The following is a 13,412-nucleotide window of genomic DNA, read 5'->3' as shown; positions in this document are numbered from 1 at the left end:
TGAGACGGAGTGTATTATGGTTTCAGTACATAGGCTGCAGGTCAGTTGTCTCTAGTTTGTGCAGGTCTAACAAGCCCACTGCCGTACTGTGTTGCTTGTATTTCGATAAGACTTGTTGAATTGTGAGGCTTTTTTCTGGTATAACTGATTTGAGAAGGCTGATTCCGCAGCTACATTTAATATTTATTTTCTCAGGAGGAAGAGTACTCCAGCTCTGTCATTTTGGGAAGGTCAGTTAAGGATGGAATAGTTTTGGAAAAATAGATCATTTTGAAAATGGGCTCGGGACTTTGTATGTTTCATTGCATTGAAAGACAACAGGAGCTAATCCTGTTGTCCAAAGAGCTCTCTCACTGCAGAAACCGCCACAATCCTTTGTCTGTGAGGCACTTGTGAAAAGCAGAGGCTTCTTGTCATTAATCTCTTCTTAAGGAATATTAATTGCTCTCTCCTCTTGGGAGGTCTGTGAAGGGATCAGCTGCAGACGAACGAGAACCTATCCCTCCTAATCAGAAATTCGAGGATATTTTCTAAGATGTTTTCATTTGTGGCAGTTTGATTGTTTTAACATGGATTATGGTAGTGGGTGTGATTGTGTTTAATGTAGACGACAGGACTGGGTTTGATTGTGGTTAATGTAGATTATGGGAGGGGGTTTGATTGTGATTAATGAACACTATAATCGTGGGTTTGGTTGTGACTAATGTGCACCATAGAAGTGGGTAGAGTGAAATTTGTTATTTTTGCTATATACTTAAGGACTTTGGATTTCAGATCAGAAGATGAATATGTCCAAAAGACAATGGTCTTTTATTTCATGGTATTTACATGCCGTATGTTTTACCATTTCACAGAAACAGATTTTTTATGTTGTCCCTCTATTTTCAGCTGTGCTAAAGTTAAAAAATAAAAATAAAAATAATTCTGTATACAATTATCTGACCAATACCCTTTTGAATTTAAAATAAATGCTTAGTCTATTTGATATACGTTTTGAATAACATTATGTGAGTTAAGCAGAGGATACATTAATTAAATACATTGATTATATTACACTTAACTAACTGAGACATGGTTTATCTAAAAGGGATATTCATCTATTTTTCATACTTGACTACTACTGAAATACTGTGAATAGTAGTTAATACTTATTTGGCACTTTGCATTTGCTAAATGGTAATTAACCAGTTATTGAATGAACAAATCCTCGATATGTTGAATGGTGAATGGGGTCTTCCGCTATGTTGCATGGTTTAAAATGTGATCAATCACCTGTCACTTCAATCGAACCACAGTGGGATAACACATGAATTGCTTCAAGCTAGATCCACCCATGTTTTTTTTTTGTCACCATTTTGGCTGTTTTCGGCATTGCGGTTGAGCCCGGCTCATTGCTGTATTTTTTTGTTGTTGTTGGCACTCAGCAGGTGTGTTATGTGCGAGGATCTGGGGAGTTTATTTTTAACAAACAAAAAAAAGATGCTTCAGCAACCAATCTCCCAGCCCACCCCACACCCTCTCTCTTAGATTCAGTTTTTAATTAAAATTACAGCACGGATCAACACACTGAGCTAATGAGACAGTCAGGAGGGGAATTCACAAACAATGCATGTGTGCACACACACGAAAGCACACACACACACACACACAAACATACACTCACACCCCCACGCACACTGCACGCACAAAATTATATGCACAGACAAGTACGCACACGTGCCACATGCAAGCACACACACACACACACACACACACACACACCACAATCAGTTTTCCTGCTAACATCACCAGTATCTCGCACGTCTCAGTTTTAAGATTTTCACCATTTTTCTTGCTGATGTACAGAAGTGCTTGAGCTCCTCGGAAAGTGATGCATTCCCCTTGTTCAGGCCCTTTCCCCAGGAGAAGTCCAAAGTGTGTTTTCTTGCGTGCTCGTCCTTCAGAGCTCTGGTGTCTCTGAAGATTAGCGAGGCATGAAAGCATTGCAGACCTCGCAGTGTTTATTCAGGCCTGCAGAGATGCACTGTGGGGGAAATGCAGCTCACACCTGCTCCTATAAATGCAGCTCAAACTCCTATAAATGGAGCTCACGCTCCTGTAAATGCAGATCACGCTCCTATAAGTGCAGCTCACGCCTGCTCCTATAAATGCAGCTCACACTCCTATAAGTGCAGCTCACACTCCTATAAATGCAGCTCACGCTCCTATAAATGCAGCTCACGCTCCTATAAATGCAGCTCACGCTCCTGTAAATGCAGCTCACGCTCTTATAAATGCAGCTCACGCTCTTATAAATGCAGCTCATGCTCTTATAAATGCAGCTCACGCTCCTATAATTGCAGCTCACGCTCTTATAAATGCAGCTCACACTCCTATAAATGCAGCTCAAGCTCCTATAAATGCAGCTCAAGCTCCTATAAATGCAGCTCAAGCTCTTATAAATGCAGCTCACGCTCCTGTAAATGCAGCTCACTCTCCTATAAATGCAGCTCACGCTCCTATAAATGCAGCTCACGCTCCTATAATTGCAGCTCATGCTCCTATAAATGCAGCTCACGCTCTTATAAATGCAGCTCACGCTCCTGTAAATGCAGCTCACTCTCCTATAAATGCAGCTCACGCTCCTATAAATGCAGCTCACGCTCCTATAATTGCAGCTCATGCTCCTATAAATGCAGCTCACGCTCTTATAAATGCAGCTCACTCTCCTATAAATGCAGCTCACGCTCATGTAAATGCAGCTCACGCTCCTATAAATGCAGCTCACGCTCCTATAAATGCAGCTCAAACTCCTATAAATGCAGCTCACGCTCATGTAAATGCAGCTCACGCTCCTATAAATGCAGCTCACGCTCCTATAAATGCAGCTCACGCTCTTATAAATGCAGCTCACGCTCCTATAAATGCAGCTCACTCTCCTATGAAGAATTTTAATCCCTGATTTACACAGAACATGAAACATGCTGTGATATCAGGTTATTGAGCCCTTACGGACAGTACTGAGGTAACACAGGGGTCAGGGTTTGGGGAGGTTAGTAACCGCGTATTACCCTCTTCCCAGATGAGTTGTGGGCTGCTGTCTCACCTTCTGTCACTGGTCAGGTTTTAAGCTTCTGCACTGACTGCACTGATTCTGCTTTTTATCAGCTGCCCACTGCACACAGCAATGAATTACAAAGCCGCCAACACAAAACCACCATTCTGAAACCTCTATCAAAAATCGCCATCCTGAAAGGACCATCCTAAAATTACTACCCATAACCGCCATTCTGAGAGGACCAACCTGAAATCTAAAACTGCCGTAATGAAATCATTATCCAAAACCACCATTTTGAATCCTGAATCCATTTTTTCTTTTGCCCTTCGGGAAAATATATCAGTTGTATGTCAGGAAAATGCTGATACCAATCATGGCATCCTCCTCATTTAGCTGTTCCAATTGTATAAGCGCCCTGTAGGTCCATGTGGTGGAGACGTATTGCGATGAGAAGAAAAATGGTAACATTTTATTGCAGTGAATTATGGGAAATAAGCTTCTCCTGATTCTCAGAGGCTTGGCTTCAGGTCAAGTGGAATGGCTATTATACATAAAACCGTGAGTTATCTACAGCTATGATTCAGTCACTCACCCTGGAGCCTCTGTGTGAGGGAGGTGATAATGTGATTGTGGGTTGGGTTGTGTTAATGTCATTGTGTATTAGGTAATGTTAATGTGATTGCGTGTTAACCACTGTTAATGTAATTGTGTTTTTTGTGGTGTTAATTTGGTGTTGTTTGGAGGACTTGAGAGGGAGATATTAATGCGGTTGTTTTGGGGGTGGGAATAGGGTGACTTTGAATGGGGGTATGGGGTTAAAGGGTAGCTGCAGATCTAGGAGCTTGGATCCCCCCATTAAACATGACTTTAGGGGTCAGAGGTTAGGACCCTGATGGCTCCCACTGTTTGGCTAGCTTGCTCTGTGTTGTTATATTTTGTCTGCATTTGTAGGGTTTGGGTAGCTCTACAGCATAAGATAAACCTGCGGTATTCTCTTATCATCCCCTTGGCCCATACCTCAGTGCATGAATAATTAAAGATGGAAAATAATGCCGCATTAGAGCTGGATTAGAAATAGCCTCTAAACCACCCAGCTATCAGAGCCATAAAGCATGCATCCCAGCATTCCATTCATCCATCGATTACCTATACCTGCTTATAGTCCATCGCCAGTCCATCTCCCGGTACATACCCCATTCACTCACATACTCATACCTAGGGGCAATTTAGACTCTCCAAGTAATGCATGTCTTTGGACTGTGAGAGGAAACCGGAGCACCCAGGGGAAATCCACACAGACACGTGGAAAACATGCAAGCTCCACATAGAAAGACCCCGCCGGGATTTGAACCAAGGACCTTCTTCCTGTGAGGCAACAGTGCTACTGCACCACCGTGCTGCCCAGGCTTACTATGGTGGGCTCATTTATCAGATTAAAAAGATTAATATTTTATATGTAGCTAAATATACATATGGAGCTTATGATACGTTATGATTGAGGGTTTAGGTTAAGTTTAGGATTGGGGTTCTCATGTCTGTAGAAATTTTGATGGGAACAGCAGTTTGTTTTCTTCCCCATGTTTTGGGGTTTTTATTTATTTATCTATTTATTTATCGTGAACCGAACAGCGAACAAAATCTATAGTTTTTAGTCTTGGAAATCAAACTCCCAAGGGTTCCATTTCAGAAGAGTCCAGGATTATGTGTGTAGTCAAAAGGGTTCAATGACAGTAACCATTTTATTTTGGGTATGTCATTTTCACGCTCGTGTTAAAAAAGGGGGCACAACAGAAGGGGCTAACATATTCGCATACATGGAGACCCCCATATCCTGGCCCCCCAGCACCGAAGCCCACAAGTACAGACCAGAGTGGATATGCTAAGACCAGACCATAACGCTGATGCACACATGCACACCCGCTCTCATTACTGATGATTAGTGTGCAGGCACCCTTCAGAGTTTCTAAATCCTCCTTTTCTAATTCTCACTTCTGTGTCTCATATCTCCACATGCCAGACCACTGGGAACCTCAATCTGTCTATCGGAGGCTTTTCATTTTTCATACGGCAAAAATCATACAAAAAGCCACTTAAAGGAAAGAATGGGCTCGCTGCAAATAGGTGACAGAGCCATTAGTTAAACTGAAAGCTTGAAGGATGAGGGTTGTTCTTAAGTGCACTGTGGTATTGAAGGTGCTGTTTGTCAGTACAATTAACCAAATAATTTATCAAATACACGCATGGTTAATTATTCATTTCCCCTTTTGTGCCGGTCTTGGAAAAGAGTCAAGGTCCTGAACTGTTCAGACTGCTCTGTAAGTGTGCAGAGCTTATGATGTGCACTGTAGGTATGCTCAGGTTTATACTGTGCTCAGTATGTATGCCATGTGCTGTAAATATGCAGTGTTTATGCAGGGCTCTGTAGCTATGCAGTGTTTATGCAGTGCTCTGTAGGTATGCAGTGTTTATGCAGTTCTCTGTATGTATGCAATGTTTAGGCAGTCCTTTGTTGGTATGCAGGATTTATGCAGCTCTATGTATGTGTGAAAAGTTTATGCAGTACTTTGTAGGTTTGTAGTGTTTATACAGTACTCTGTATGCAGTGTTTATGCAGTGATATGTATGTATGCAGTGTTTATGCAGTGATTTGTAGGTATGCAGGGTTTATGCATCGCTATATATATGTGTGAAAAGTTTTTGCAGTGCTCTGTAGGTGAACATTTCAGCTTTGCTTCCTGTAGCTGAGTGATCTCTCCAGTTGGGAATTCACTGTGTCACTGCACAGTGAATAGTGAAGAACAGATGGTTGTTTGGTGGTACAGTAGGAGTTAATTCATTTGCCGCAACTCATGCAGCACTTGTTTTGTGGTAATCTCTGCTGTACTTAGTGTTGCCCTGATGCAAACTGCTACGTTTTACTGAATGGGAAACTGTCAGACAGTGGGGCCCCTAACTCGTGGCAGAAGTGTGCCCCCTGGAGGACTCGCATGGCACAGCTGCATCAGACACCCTGCTTCTGCCTGTTCTGTTTCAGGTCTGTTTCCCATGAGGCTGACCCCCTTCTTGCGCCTTTATTAGCTTAGTGGATTTGCAGTAATTATTCACTGTAATTAGAGTAAATGTGTTTGCTTCTCTGCTGCTGAAAAATAAGTCACAGTGGAGCATGCTGATGGAGACTCTGAGGGTTTTTCTCTATTCAGTGTGTAAGCTTTCATTAGTTCCTTTAGAGGCTCCTGGCTCCTGTTTCCAATGCATTTCTGGGTGCAGTAAAACAGCATACAGGAAGCGCTTTCTTCTGAACATAGTGTGTAATCTCAGTGTGTCTGTCTTCAGCTGTGAACAGCAGAGTGTAATCTCAGTGTGTCTCTCTTCAGATATGGGCTGCAGTGTGTAATCTCAATGTGTCTGCAGGGGTGTAAAGCAGTGTATAATCTCAGTGTGTTGTCTCTGTGTAATCACAGTGTGTCTATAGCTATCTGGCTGCAATGTAATGTTATAATCTCACAGTGCATAATTGCAGTGTGTAATATCAGTGTGTAACTGCAGTGTGTAATCTCAGTGTGTCTGTGCACCTGTGGCTGGCAGTATGTGATCTCAGTGTGTAATCTCAGTGTGTAACCGCAGTGTCTTTCTCTCCACAGCTGTGTGGCTGCGGCCTGCTTGGAGTGGGGATCTGGCTCTCTGTGTCACAGGGAAGCTTCGCCACGTTCTCGCCCTCCTTCCCCTCCCTCTCCGCCGCCAACCTGGTCATCACCATCGGCACCATTGTCATGGTGACGGGCTTCCTGGGCTGCCTGGGCGCCATTAAGGAAAACAAGTGCCTGCTACTTAGTGTGAGTGATCCACCATGTGTTTCCCACAGTTCCCTGCTCTTTCTCCCAAAATGCCCAGCTTCTTCAGCCAAAATGATCTGCTCCAGAGCATACGTGCTTATTTATATTGCATAAAATCATCATTCAAATCATCAAATGCATTGGTGATCAGGATCAGGATGTAGGACTATCGGATTAGCTTAACTGTAGGATTGATTAAAAATGTATGTTTTGAGTTTACACTTAAAGACAGAGAGTCTGCTGAAGCCCGAACATGCGTAGGGAGATTGTTCCATAAGACAGGAGCTCTGTTCGAGAAGGCTCTCCCTCCCATTGTAATTTCAGATATAACTTGGAATTTTCACATAGCCAGCATCTTGTGAATGAAGTCATCTCAGAGGAGACTAAGGAATAAGTACCTCGCTATGGTACTCTGGAGCCAAACCTTTTAAAGCTTTATAAGTTAACAGTAGAAGTTTATAGTCAATTCTAAATTTGACAGGCAGCCAATGAAGAGTTTTGAGCGCTGGATTAATGTTCCCATTTTATAGTTCTAGTAAGAAACCTATCGGGTGCATTCTTTACAAGTTGGAGACATTTCAGGGCCAAATTGGTGCAACTGGGCAATAAAACATTATAGTAATCAAGCCAAGAGGACACAAATGCATGAAGTATTTTTTCAGTATCCTGGTGGGACAACATCTTACTTTATTTAGATATATTCTCCGTGTGGAAGAAGGCTGTTTTATGATATTATTAATGTGGGCTGAAAGGAGAGATCTGAATTAAGTTACGCCTTAGATTTTCAAATGGCTGCTTAGACGGAGACAGAGAAGCCATCTATATTTAAAGAAAAGTGTAGGAATATATCTCCAACAGATTTGGGATCTACTACCTGTATCTCAATCTTATCAGAATTCATAAAAGAATACTCTAGCAGCTCTTACACATTTTTTCAGGGGTAAGTCATTTTAAAAGAGCTATTTTAGAGTCTTATTTATATAACTGTTTCATAGTATTACATTTTTTAATATCGCTTGAGAATGACTTAAAAGAAAGATGAAAAGAGAATCTGCAGATGAATGGAGGCTGAGGTCATTTTTAGTTCTGAAACTTCAGATAAAACGAAGCAACTGACTGAAGATTTCGCTGCTTTCACAATTGGTTCTCTACGATAAATCCCATCCAGTAGACCGTACTTGATTTGACACTTTAATGAGAGACTGTATCGTGACCAGTGAAGTAGCTGTAATGTTAATGAGACTGCACAGCTGCACTTTAAGTGTAATGTTAATAAGACTGTATATTGGCACTTTATGCGTAATATTAATGAAACTACGTACATCTGCTCTTTAAGCTCAATGTTACTGAGACTGTACATTTGTACTTTAAGTGTAATGTTAATGAGACTGTACTTCCGCACTTTGTGTAATGTTAATGAGATTGTGAATCTGCACTTTGTGTAATGCTAATAAGATTACATCTGCACTTTATGTATGTTCATGAGACTGTAGATCTGCACTTTGTGTAATGTTAATGAGACTGTACATCTGCACTTGAAGTGTACTATTAGTGAGACTGCATTTGCACTTCAAGTGTAATGTTAATAAGGCTACATCTGCACTTTAAGTGTAATATTAGTGAGACTGCATGTGCACTTTAAGTGTTATGTTAATTTGACTGTACATCTACACTTGTATTGTTAATAAATCAGTGGGATATTACAGCAGGATTTCCGATTCACTGATCAGGGATGTGTTCCTGGTTGTGACCTACTCTGCAGTCTGCCTGCACCGGTGTTCTCCATGAGCAGCTGTGCAGCTCAGCTGCCTGAATGAGAGAGCCATACAGGGGAGATACTGGCCTAAAAATAGGATTTGGCATTTCCAAATTCAGAGGAAAAAAATGGTTTAGTCCTATCAAATGTGTATCAACAGAGAGTATAACAGCCTGGCACAAACAAAGGATAAAAAGTACAGGGTGGTGAACTTCAAACTGCAGGCATGCACGCATGCACACACACACACACACACACGTGAGATAGAGCAGTCAATCAGCCGGTTCATAATCAAAGAGACCATTTCAGCTATGTGTTGGAAAAAATACATTAAACAATTTTTGAATAGCTGCTGATCTAAAGAGTTTTATTGTTTATATTGCATGGGATATATCTGAGAAAATAACTGAACAAGAAGTAAACAATAAAGCTGTCATCAGTGTAATTTAGCATGGTTGTGCACTAGTCTTAAAAATTAATTTGTGATGATCTCTCTCTCTCTCTCTCTCTCTCTCTCTCTCTCACACACAGTTCTTCATCAGCTTGCTGGTAATCCTCCTGGCAGAGCTGATACTGCTCATTCTGTTCTTTGTTTATATGGATAAGGTAAGGCTGTGAAAAATATCACCTTTTCCAAAACTTTCCTCACATTTCAACATTACTTTACACACACACACACACTTGGTAATAGAGAAATACACGCTGATGTGTATTTGCACTGCTTTCCTGAGTGTGTATGAGCGATGGATCTGCCACTCACTGCCAGGAGAGATTAAGCGTTTCTTCATCCCTCCTGTCTCTCGGCTCTGTTTTGTGACTTCAAGATGTATGAAGGGGGATTTAATTCTCTTCCTGCCGAATTCTAATCTGACACTGCTGTCGTACCTCCTGTGTGGAGGGTGAGCAAGCAGTAAGCCCCTCCCGCCACCTTGTCTGAACAGCTCAGTGTGGTGATGTTTATTCACTGCAATGCCTACTAATAATAAGTTGAGAGGGGATTCATGAGAGAGCAGGTCTACCCCTAACCATCAGACCCTAACCAATCACTCTCTCCCATGGCCTGCCCTAACCAATAACTCTCTCCTGTATGTAGCCTGTCATAACCAATCACTCTCTCCCATGATGCACAGGTGAATGAGAATGCCAAGCAGGACCTGAAGGATGGGCTGGCACTGTACAACACGGACAACAACGTGGGCTTGAGGAACGCGTGGAACATCATCCAAGCAGAGGTGCGCTGCGTCAATCCAGCATCAGTCATGTGACCCGTGCCTCCCATGGGAATTCAAGGAATTCATCATGTGGTTCATGAAAGTCACCAGTAGCACCTCAGCATCCTTACACAAAGCTGCTTGCCCATCTGCTGCAGCTATTTCCATTGCCCATTTGCCTTTTACTTCCCAGTTCCTTTACTGTATTTCTTGTTACGGACTGACCCAGACTGCGTAACAGTTAGAGTGTGTGCGCACGTGTTCATATATGTGTGTGAGCGCGTTTGTGTATGAGTGTGTGTGTATTTTGTGTGTATATGCATGCCTGTGTGTGTATGTATGTATATGTGTGTGTGTGTAGGTGTGTGTGTGTGTGTGTCTATGTGCGTGTACAGGCAGTAATGCAGGGTCTCTGGCTCTCTGCAGTGGAAGTGCTGTGGAGTCACAGGATTCTCAGACTGGCATGATGCTCTGAGGGAGAGGGTGGTGCCAGATCGCTGCTGCCAGGAGCACCTCCAGGGCTGCGGCCGCAACGCCACCAGCATGTTCTGGACCCAGGTGAGTGGTGGGGTGGGGCGGGGCTGGATGGGGCGGGGCTTTCCCTGTGTGTTTCAAAGTTGTTCCCCTGTGTGCTCATCTACATTAGATCATGGGGGTATTCTAGATGAGGGTGGGACTCTGTGGCAGTCTCTGTCACTGTATGTATTTGTGTGCGCGTGCGCATGCGTGCGTGTGTGTGTCCGTGTGTCTGCGTCTCCATTTCTGCTCCTTCTCTTGCTCTTTCCTCCGTCGCTCCCTCTCACTCCTCATCCTGTCCTGATCTAATGCAGTGCTGTTCTTCCTCCCTACAGGGCTGCTATGAGAAGGTAGAGGAATGGCTAGATGACAATAAGCACCTTCTGGGCACCATAGCCATGTGTATACTGGTGATACAGGTGAGCTCCAGGGGCTGGTTTGTACTTCAATATATTCTCATCAGAGCTTGACTGATGTCACTTCCTCTTTCCAGCTTCTTGGCATGGCCTTTTCCATGACCCTGTTCCAGCAGATCCACAGAATGGGGAAGAAGTACGATGCCTAGCAGGGGGTGGAGCCCTAACAAAAGGGCGGGCCCAGCGACCCCCCCAGGGGGACACTGAAAGGGACCCCACAGGCCCAGGACAGCCCCATGTCTTCCCTCATCACTGGGCCACACCCACACCAGCTGGCTACAGTTCGTAATCACACTGAAATTGCCAAAGAGATACTGAACTGGAGAGAAACAGAGAGCAAGATTTGCTCCTTCTTCCTGTGGTTTAATCCTTTTAAACAGTTTAAACAGTGGGCCCACTTATTTACTAAAAAAAAAGACTTTAGCCCCCTTCCCCAAGTTAAATGGTTTTGAATGTTGACAAAATACAAAATAAATAATTCCTGTAAAAAGTGGAAAGCTTAACTCTCGCATGCCAGAGCTTTCTTTTCTAATCAGTGGATAACTGTTATTTTAAAGTTTTTAAAAAATGAAATCCATTTTTTTTCTAACTTGTGTTTTGTGGAAAATATGGATGTGTTTTATTGCATATATAATTTTGCTGGTAAAAATGCCAGTGGGACTGGACAGAGAACAGGAGAGACCATCTGAAGAGAGACCATTTGGATGTAGTAAGGAAAGACAGCCTGGATATACTGAGGAGCCACCATCTCGGTGTGCCTTGGAGAGAGCATTTGAATGTAAGGAGGAGATCTGATCTGTATCTGATACATGCTTATGAGGAGAGCCACTCATTGGCCACATCGAAGAAAGCTTAGAAGTGAATTTCAGAGATTCCAGTGGATTGGTAAAAGCTTTTCCCTCAGAAGCATGTATATTCAGCCCTGGTGGTATTGAATTTGTCTTGTTAGTGTATAAAGTGCAGCAGACAACCCCTCTGTGGCACTTATGTTAAGTACAGCTCCATGGTTAACCAGATGGTGCAGAACTGATTCTTGCTTCTGTTAAGGAGAAATCTGAGAAAACGGCTGCTGGGGAGCCTCCTTCAGTCTCAAGGCATTTTCAGTAGTCTCCATGAGTCTCCAGACTTCTTAAGGCATCTCCAGTAGTCTCCATGAGTCTCCAGACTTCTTCAGGCATCTCCAGTAGTCTTTGAGTCTCTAGACTTATCCAGGCATCTCAAACAGTTGCCATGAGTCACCAGACTTCTCCAAGAATCTCCAATAGTTTCCAAGAATCTCCATAATTCTCCAGGAATTTCTAAAAGTCTCCATGAACCTTTAGACTTCTCCAGGGGGTCTCCTGTCAAGTGAAGATGGAGGTTCTTCTCAGAGGAGTTTTCTTTTGTTATTCCCATTTGGGTTTTTAGTCTTTCTGAAATATCTGTTTAGCGCATTATATCTAAGCATTAATGGTAATATGGCTATATCCATACCTGTGTTCTGAATCTCTGCTGGTATCCTCAGCACACTCAGCCCTGCCCTGGCCCCACCCCCCTTCTGTGGATGTTAGAGGAGGAGTGGAGTGCTGCATGTAGTGCAGAGGGAAAGCAGAATGCTCACTGACTGCTCCATACTAAGTCCACTCCTTAAGTCCCCTTCCATCTCCAGTCCCCTCCTACTCTCAGTCCCCTCCCTCTTAGTCTCCTCCTACTGTCAGTCCCCCCCTCACATAGGCTCCTCCCTCTCTTAGTCTCCACCCACTCTCATTCCTCTCCCACTCTGTCCCCTGCCACCCTCACTCTTCTCAGTGATTTGCCTCAAAAGACTCCTATATTTTTAAAATCTCCTTGCTATTGTATCTGTGGCGCCTGTGGTTGATATGATGCCTATGTGTTTCAATGCTAAGGCACTGGTTCAGATACTCCTCCTCCATCGTGTTTGGATTCAGGGGCATAAATTAAAGGGATTGTTAAAGCAAATGGATGACATATAGCTGAATATTACACACTGTCCCTTCATTTCACACGTTGAATTATCATAAGGACTGTAGGGCCAGCAGCTCCGTGAGACAAAGACTGATTTGTTTAGGGTTACAAATGATTTACTGATTGCTTGATTGATTCATTGATTGACTGATGTGTTATGGGTTTGGTTGGGGTCAGAAATGAATGAACAATTAATGTGTTTAAGGTTGGGGTTGGTTTGGGTTGGTTTGTAAATGATTATGAAACTGTTAATGTCAAATGTGGCTCATAGGAAGTCAGTGCTCCACAAGTCAGTTTAAAAACCATACCTGTGTCATTGTATGTAAATATTGGTGTGATAATTCTATGTTATAAAGGCCAGTGTGATAATTAAGTGATAAATACCAGTGCAATAATTCATATCATTGTGATAATTCAGTGTGATAAATACTGGTGTGATAATTCAGTGTGATGAATACAGGTGTGATAATTCAGTTGTAGTTTTTTGGGGTTTCCTGGAGTGGAGAGCATTTCCAGTCATTCATGTGTCCTTTACTGTTTGCATATGTATCTATTCACAGCTGGTTTCTCTCTAATGAGAGAAACCCATGGCTAACAACCATTTCTGTTTCATCCTTTTTATTGTCATAAAACAGCTATTTTTATTAAAAAAGGAGTGACAACAGTATTGTCTGTCTT

General features: G+C 42.7%; 1 protein-coding gene across 3 annotated transcripts in view; it reads left to right on the top strand.

Moving 5' to 3' along the window:
• The window catches only part of LOC118231533 (tetraspanin-9), a 43,968-nt gene extending 32,744 nt beyond the window's left edge, over nucleotides 1–11,224 (top strand). The window contains exons 2-7 of one of the 3 annotated variants that reach the window (XM_035425408.1): nucleotides 6,679–6,870; nucleotides 9,158–9,232; nucleotides 9,757–9,858; nucleotides 10,264–10,395; nucleotides 10,689–10,772; nucleotides 10,847–11,224. In XM_035425408.1, coding sequence (XP_035281299.1) covers nucleotides 6,679–6,870; nucleotides 9,158–9,232; nucleotides 9,757–9,858; nucleotides 10,264–10,395; nucleotides 10,689–10,772; nucleotides 10,847–10,918 — 657 coding nt within the window. In that variant the 3' untranslated portion in view covers nucleotides 10,919–11,224. The remainder of the gene's footprint in view (nucleotides 1–6,678; nucleotides 6,871–9,157; nucleotides 9,233–9,756; nucleotides 9,859–10,263; nucleotides 10,396–10,688; nucleotides 10,773–10,846) is intronic. The other 2 variants (XM_035425410.1, XM_035425409.1) reach the window with 2 other exon arrangements.
• Nucleotides 11,225–13,412: the final 2,188 nt, after the last annotated feature.

This window comes from Anguilla anguilla, chromosome 7, assembly GCF_013347855.1.
Source record: "Anguilla anguilla isolate fAngAng1 chromosome 7, fAngAng1.pri, whole genome shotgun sequence".
Lineage (NCBI taxonomy): Eukaryota > Metazoa > Chordata > Actinopteri > Anguilliformes > Anguillidae > Anguilla > Anguilla anguilla.
This window is presented reverse-complemented; position numbering and strand designations above follow the sequence as displayed.